The following is an 8,917-nucleotide window of genomic DNA, read 5'->3' on the forward strand; positions in this document are numbered from 1 at the left end:
GGTTGATATTTTTATGATAAAAACTCGGATTTTGAAACCGAAATAATACACAGTTTTTCTATGTCAAGTTAGAAGAATTAAAAAAAAATATGGCTTCGCATGATAATCCCAACATAACTTACAATACAGTCCTCTAGTTAAGAAACACTAATTTGCTATTGCAACTTAATATGAAAACATTATCCATAATATTCACATGCATTGGACAAATAGTCATTTCTTACATAGCAGTGCTTGCATGTTTTCTGTTACAAGAGAAGAACGTTATATGGTAAGTCAAGTTAACACTTGTTCAGATGACACACATGGAAAAAGATTTTGCTGTTTTCAAATAGCACAAATCATCTTGGGCACTTGCAGTTCAAATACCATTACCTTGAAGAACTTCTATTCTTTGCTAATAGGATCTGGACTAGTTGTCTCAATAGATCTTGCAGATGCATGCCATCCAATCCTCACACGTAGTAAGCAAGGCTTCAGATTTAGACCCTTAACATCACTGACGAGTCCTAAATGGATTCAAGAGTTGTTTTGTGCAGTTAAATTCATTGCTAGTCTCAACTCTATGTAACTCTAAAGTCATATTCAAATGTGTCTTTAACTGATGTGAATGATGTACAATATGTGCAAAAGATATCCGAAAGGAAATACCTGTATACCAGAATTTTCTTATTTAACGTTGTTGTTCTTTAAAAATGCTTTGCAACTGGTAGCAAAGAAAGTATTTTATTTCGTTGAACTGTTTTTAGTGAATGAATTTGTTATTTCCAATTTTGTTATTTTACTTCGTATTTTCCATGGTTTACAGTTTTGGCTTATTGTTAAAAGAATCTCGATTCCTGGTAGTGATCTTCTGTGATAAATAATAAGCATTAGATAGTATACTATTGCTTCAGGGTTTTTTTATCATTTATTAATGTTAGTATATTGAGAAAGATTGTTATCACGTGATGTATGTATATATATAGCAATGATGTATACGTATCTGGGTTTTTTAATCAGCGATATTACTTTTCGTGTTCTGTATGAATTAAATCGTTATTGGTATCTAAAGTGTTGTTTTTGTGTAACTACAATCTGCTGTCATAGGCTATTTTGGAAGAAAAACAATAATTTAGATATATAGCAATGAAATGAGAGTGTTGTAGTTTGATGTGATATGACCGGAAAGTGTCCTCTTTTCAATTTGACATTTATTTTGGACAGAACGTAAGACAAGCCTGGCAAATTAATATATCGTGTTTCTAGCCGTGTTAAATGTTACAGATAAATATACATTAGAATATTCCATCAACGATACTGATTTACTAACTACATGACTGTTCCCGTGGTCTAACATATTATTCAAATTAAACCACCAAATACAGAAATCAGAATATTAATATTAACAGAGAGACAGACAACAGCAAGGAAAGAGAATAAAATAAGAAGGAGACGCTATGGTAACTTCCGATACTACAATATAAAGCTGATGAAGGAGACACTATGGTAACTTTAGATGTTACAGTATAAAGGTGATGAACGAGACACTATGGTAACTTTAGATGTTACAATATAAAGGTGATGAAGGAGACACTAAGGTAACTTTAGATGTTACAATATAAAGGTGATGAAGGAGACACTAAGGTAACTTTAGATGTTACAATATAAAGGTGATGAACGAGACACTATGGTAACTTTAGATGTTACAATATAAAGGTGATGAACGAGACACCATGGTAACTTTAGATACTACAATATAAAGCTGATGAAGGAGACACTGGTAACTTTAGGTACTACAATATAAAAGTGATGAACGAGACACCATGGTAATTTTAGATGTTACAATATAAAGGTGATGAACGAGACACTATGGTAACTTTAGATGTTACAATATAAAGGTGATGAATGAGACACTATGGTAACTTTAGATACTACAATATAAAGGTGAAGGAGACGCTATGGTAACTTTCGATACTACAATATAAAGCTGATGAATGAGACACTATGGTAACTTTAGATGTTACAATATAAAGGTGATGAAGGAGACACTATGGTAACTTTAGATGTTACAATATAAAGGTGATGAACGAGACACTATGGTAACTTTAGATGTTACAATATAAAGGTGATGAACGAGACACCATGGTAACTTTAGATGTTACAATATAAAGGTGATGAACGAGACACCATGGTAACTTTAGATGTTACAATATAAAGGTGATGAAGGAGACACTATGGTAACTTTAGGTACTACAATATAAAGGTGATGAAGGAGACACTGTGTTTGTAACTGTGGAACGAGCGACACAGATTTGTTCAGCAAAGAAAACACGATGATACACTCTTTACAATATATACATTTATTTACATACATGTACAAAGATATGATACAAATTAGCTAATTACATCACACCCACACACAAGCACACTCGCTCTTAAACACACTGTTACACATAAAGTGTCTCTATGATTTCCACTCCGTCCTCCAACTTTCCTCGATGAACTCCTCCGGATCGTTTACCACACGCCAGCTATGAGTACATGAGTCTGTCAAGTAACCAAATAACGCCACATACTACGGCTAGCCCAGGCAAAATCAAGTGAAGCCCTGAATTGCTCAAACAAGGCAACACACCATCAACTGGTGACACCAAACACATCGGTGTATATGGAGCGATCTCTTCAACACATACATGTAGAATACGTCAACTTAGTTGGCCTGATCTCCGAGTGACAGCTTTGGAGGATGGGGAAACATCCGCCACAGAACTACACGCCAATGACTCTGTCGTGGTCATAGCAATATCGTGCAATGGCGGGTCTGGTTACACCCTCTCAAATCCAGGGGTAAAATAATAAAAAGACGAAAACACGACGTAAGATATAGAATTCCTGACGAAAATACCACAACTGGGACTAAAACTACTATACTCCCATTTCACTCAAGCGCTTCCATACTTTATAACCTAGTCAAACTGAGGTTTAGAATTTAATAACAATACATATTATTTAGCATAAACAGGTAATCTAGGACATAAAGTAGTTACTAAGGACAATATAGACAGCAATATAATTTAACGAAATAGCAAATAAGAAGTCTTGTGGTCTACAATATCCAAACAACCCCTGCATGTGCAACCTACGGGCCTCCATACCTGCTGATAAATTACATATTAAACAACACTAGACAAATGCTAAATATAGGTGTAAGATCATTAATACAATGCAGTTATACTATTATTTTACTCATAACACCAATGCATAACGCTTACAGCACGCCTAAATCAACCATATACGAAATATACACATGCACAATGCACAATTACAACTCAGTTACGCTTGAGTGTACTGCACTATCTGGGAAAGTTCCGATAATCATCAGGTCAATACAGGTAAAAACCAGTCAACAAATTTGGACAATGTTCAAATATGGTTTCAATACTCACCACAGTCAGCTATCTGTGTTTCTTATACATGTGTGGCCTACGGAGACTGTACATAACTCCATACCGAAAACAATCACTGCATTGACGCCATGTTTCAAATGTATTCTCCCCTCGGAACCTCTCTCGTATTATAGAACTTACCTGAACAATCGGCACGTACTACTCATAGAAAACGACAAAATACTAATAAAATACATGAAGTTACATATGCGACCGTGACAGTGTTAACTTTAGATACGGCAATATAAAGGTTGTGAGGGGGACACCATGGTAACTTTAGATACTGCAATATAAAGGTGATGAAGGAGACACTGTGGTAACTTTAGATACTGCAATATAAAGTCAATGAAAGAAACCCTATGGTAACTTTAGATACTGCAATATAAAGGTGATGAAGGAGACACTATGGTAACTTTCGATACTACATTATAAAGGTGATGAGGAAGACACCATGGTAATTTTAGATACCACAATATAAAGCTGATGAACGAGACACTATGGTAACGTTCGGAACTACAATATATAGGTGATGAAGGAGACAATATGGTAACTTTAGGTACTACAATGTAAAGATGATGAAGGATACAATATGGTAATTTTAGATACTACAATATAAAGGTGATGAAGGAGACACTATGATAACTTTAGATACTACAATATAAATGTGATGAAGGAGACAATATGGTAATTTTAAATACTGCATATAAAATTGACGAAGGAGACAATATGGTAACTTTCGATACTAGAATATAAATGTGATGAATGAGGCACTATGGTAACTTTAGATATTATGATATAGAGGTGAAGAAGGAGACACCATGGTAACTTTAGATGTTACAATATAAAGGTGATGAAGGAGACACTATGGTAACTTTAGATGTTACAATATAAAGGTGATGAAGGAGACACTTTAAAACTAGATATATTATAATATCAATGTGACGAAGGGAATACTATGATATTTTTCAAGCATTTAGATGAAGGAAATATATATAGTTTTTTCTCTTCGATACTGAAAATCCTTTCCTTGTCCTTATCCTTTGCTTTTGTAACATGCTACTCTCGATGTCTATATAGATCTACAGCTATATCACTACACGTGTCTATATTTAGTATGGATTTCCATTTTCTTTAATACGACCACGTCACACTACTTAAAACCTATTTTTGGATGTTAGTCAGGTTCAAAGTATTGCGTTTGCTTGTATAGACATTATTCAAATTACATCGCCATATTTTATGTATGCTACCATGTAAGATGTACATGTAGTCCATGCACCTGTCAATGCAAATGTTATACATAGCAAAGAATGTGGGTCATAATGTTCTTGTGTCCATTTTTAATGTTAAATACAGAACCTGGACCATTATTTATGATATAGCAAGGAGTTTGCGCTATTACGTTCTGGGATCCCTTTTTTATGTTGAATGTAGAACCGAGTTTTTATACTTTTTGTATGTTCTATAACAAAGGAATATCTGTTTTAATGTTTCTGGGTCCGTCTTTTACGTTGAATATGGAACCAGGGTCATTTTTGATATGACAAGAAATATGTGTTATATTGTTCCGAGGTCCTTTTCCAGGATGAAATATGAAGCCATGTTTGTTTGTCTCCATACTACCAAAAAATGTATATCTAGTTACAGGGTCGGGATCTTGGCAGTTTTAACCCCCGGGCTAAGAGCCCAGGGACTAGGGCTGGTCCCAGGATAAAATCTAAAGTCATACGTGTTTGTCTCCCCATTACCCACAAATGCATATCTAGTTAGAGGGTCGGGATCTAAACAGTTTTAACCCCCGGGCTAAGAGCCCAGGGAATAGGGACAGCCAATTAATTCACATATTATTTTAACAATCTGTGATAATTATATATAATATAAACTTCAGGATAATCATACAGTTTCTATCATGTAATACAATATTTTACTTGGAACCTATTAAATGCAAAAATCGATCTAGTCATGCTGCACATAAAGAATAACAGTAAGACATTAAATGTCATGCGATATCAACACGGTGTGCGCTTTCACCACCACGTCTATATGTACGAGGCTGATTCCCTGAACGCCAACATTTTAAAACAACAAAGTGTCCAGGGCAATTATAGTCTATTTCCTTGAAGTAAGGCTAAGTTACCTGAGTTTTTTTACCTGTATTCTACCGGTACAGGTACCCATTTTAGATAGTAATAAATAAATAAAAATTTGCTATATATATATGTATATGTAGATTTTTTTCAAAATTAACAAAATATTAATGAAAACTAAAAATTATAAAGAAATAAAGATTATATAGAAAAGTGTTGTTTGCCTCCGTGATATTTATTGGAATTTTTAAAATCTATTTAAATTACAATATCATTATATACATTATTAAAGAGAATTAAATTATTGTAAATCACATAGTGCTAATGTGAACTGTTATCCAAAGATGTGAACACTATACTATTACAATTAACCATATGCCTCATCTAATTGAAATGCAGCGACAAAAACTGTTAATTATGGCAAGCTATTCCTGCTTGGCAGATAGAGGTGAGTATCCAAGCTGACACAAAATTGTATAAATGTTCGCAAATATCCTGCTTTACATCACAACTCATTTTCTTCTGCTACTATTCAAATGGCTAATGCTCAGTTGGATTTTAGATTTGTTAGAAGCAGAGTAGGAGGTCAAAACTTGACTTATCAAGGCTATATTTATAGAGTAAAATTTTCTCGAGGGGAAAGGTAATGAAAATATGTATAATATCATAATATTTTATAATGTTGCACTTTAAAATTTGTGAACAATTTGAAACTTATTAATAAATTCCCAGTAAAATATATATTGTAAAAATAATTTGTTAAAGGTAATAATAATTTATAACATGTATGGAAATAATGATTACAAAAATGTACTCATTATATTTTTTTTTCTTTTATTAAGGACTTACTGGAGGTGCACCATCGCCAACTGCCCAGCTACTATCGCTACCAGGAACAACATCATCGTAAGACATGGACAACATCAACACACCCACCCAGGAGACCACGCCACCGTCGTTGCCAGAGAGATAATGTCCAGCATCACTACCCGTTGCCAGAAAGAGGTCAGACCCATCCCAAGCATTTACCAAAAGGAACTCAACAGCCTACGTGACACCGAAAACTGCTACCGGAGACAGCTTCCTTTTCATTGATGATGGAGACATATCCCGGATCCTAGCCTTTGCGACCACAGACAACCTGACCAACCTAGCAACTGCCGACAGGATTTTCTGCGACGGGACCTTCTACACTTGCCCAAGCCTTTTCCACCAAATATACAGCATCCACATCGAGATTGACGGATCCATGTTCCCAGTAATCTACGCCCTCTTACCCGGAAGAAGTCAGACGATCTACACAAGATTCTTCACGTTACTAAAGACAGCTATGGCAGACCTCCACCTTCCAATGACACCAGCTACCGTCTTCGTCGACTTTGAGACAGCCGTCCACAATGCCATCCGCACCGTCTTTCCTGGAACCGAAATCAAGGGCTGCTTCTTTCACTTTACCCAGTGTATATGGAGAAAGGCACAGACTACCGGACTACAACTTCCTTACCGAGACAACGACGACACCAGGAGACTTGTTCGCCGTGCAGCAGTGTTGCCCCTAGTTCCCCGACAGAAGATAGAGGATGTGTGGTTCAACGCATTAGAGGACATTGAGGACGCCGACCTACCAGCAGATGTGACACCCTTTACAGACTACGTCGTGGACCAGTGGATAGATGGAGACCGTACAATTTGGAATCACTACGAGACAGAAGGACCCAGCACCACCAACCACTTAGAGGCCTGGCATGGGAAGCTGAAGAGAATGGTGCAACACGCCCGTTCAAATATCTATGCCATCATCCAGATTTTCAAGGACATCCAAACAGCCAACGACATCACAAGACTACAACGCCAAGCAGCAGGAACCCAAAGACCTCGTTCCAGGAAATATCAGAACATCGAAATACGAGAACAACATAATCGACATCATGACCTACGCCGACGCTGCATCAGAGTTACTGCATCTTGGATAGTTTATGAACAGTGATTGTAACTAATTGTGTATTACCGATAAACATATATGAAATATGTATGTATAAAAGTACTGTAGTGTTTGTGTGAAAAAATCATGTGTGAATGTAAATTGAAATATTTGTATATTTGTATATTACTGAGATAGTATTCATAGCTACAAGTACTTGAAACTTCATTTATCTCAAATAAAAGCCATAAAATAGGTACGTAAAAAATAATGTGTGAATGTAAATATTTGTAAAATTATGTAAGTTTATAAATTGTTTGTACAAAATATATAAGTATGAAACTAGTGCTTCATACTTATATATAGTATGAAAATAGTGTTTGTGTAAAATAAATGGAGTAAAATTATGTAAGTTTATATAAATATATATGTAAAAATAAATAATAATAATAATAAAAGTAATGAAATGTTTCTAAGACTTGTTTATATACTATATACTATATATTCTATACTTGTTATACTAGACTATAGAAGTTTTACAGGTAAAACACAGGTAAAAATATCAGGTAAAACAAGGTTTCAAGGTTTCTTTATTCACTCAGACACATGTATGTGTAACAATATATATATACCAAGTATGCTTAATATTACTTAATTTTTACAGAACGAAATCATAACAGGTTTGGTAATTTTCGGACAAATAGGCTTACATAAATTAACAACTGTTTGTTAAATATTGTAAACATTCTATTCATTTTATAATAGTTTGGATTCGTATAGAAGTAGGGCGGGATGAATTTACGTCTTAACTGTAGTACATTATCATTATTACAAATAAACAAAAAATGGAATTCATCACCTATACCAGTGTCACATAATGGACAAATTCTGTTCTCTCGCTGGACTCCTGTCCATCTTCCTGTTTCAACAGGAAGTTTTATATTGGAAGTTCTGAATTTACATATTACTTTCCACTCTTTCTCATTTAGACGTTTTAAATAATCTTCAATTCCGAAATGATTTTAAATATACTGTATGTTTGTCCTCGTGTTGAAGTTTCCAACTGCTGAAACCAATTTTGAATAAACTGATCGTGTAATGTTTGTTTCACTTTATTTTTTAAATAGTTAACATTGGGTATGCATGATTTCTGATGTACCCAGACAAAACGAAGTCCGACACTGTCTAAAATACCTTTAACATAATTGATCCATTTGAACTGAATTTGTCCAGCTTCATGAAGAGAATACATTAGTCTGTACATATGACTAGATAACAAGATGTTTATAATGATAGAGACTATAATTGCTGTCCCTTTGATCTCTGAACCTATTGTTTTAGAAATGTTGGCGTTCAGGGGACACACCGTGTACACACCTGTTGTACATTGCCAAGGTACATACAGGTAAATAATTTACAGGTATTCAATTCAATTCTTTTATTACCTTAGTCCTTCGGCCTATAAATAATGTTGTAATAAC

At 34.8% G+C, this 8,917-nt stretch overlaps 1 protein-coding gene across 1 annotated transcript; it reads left to right on the forward strand.

Moving 5' to 3' along the window:
• The first annotated feature begins 5,932 nt into the window (after positions 1-5,932).
• LOC132546276 (uncharacterized) lies at positions 5,933-7,502 on the forward strand. The gene is made up of 3 exons (XM_060209987.1): positions 5,933-5,963; positions 6,358-6,421; positions 6,515-7,502. Exons 1-3 carry the CDS (start codon positions 5,933-5,935, stop codon positions 7,500-7,502), a joined length of 1,083 nt encoding a protein of 360 aa, XP_060065970.1.
• The last annotated feature ends 1,415 nt before the right edge of the window (positions 7,503-8,917 follow it).

The sequence above is a fragment of the Ylistrum balloti genome, unplaced genomic scaffold (assembly GCF_031769215.1).
Source record: "Ylistrum balloti isolate Yb309-2 unplaced genomic scaffold, AGI_CSIRO_Ybal_v1 Utg369882, whole genome shotgun sequence".
Lineage (NCBI taxonomy): Eukaryota > Metazoa > Mollusca > Bivalvia > Pectinida > Pectinidae > Ylistrum > Ylistrum balloti.

Bases quoted from the DNA above. Each gene is read 5' to 3' on its own strand.
- LOC132546276 (XM_060209987.1), top strand. From the start codon at position 5,933: ATGGCAAGCTATTCCTGCTTGGCAGATAGAG. The intron at 5,964-6,357 runs GTGAGTATCCAA...TCTTTTATTAAG, and splicing joins TTCCTGCTTGGCAGATAGAG to GACTTACTGGAGGTGCACCA. The intron at 6,422-6,514 runs GTAAGACATGGA...ACCCGTTGCCAG, and splicing joins CTACCAGGAACAACATCATC to AAAGAGGTCAGACCCATCCC.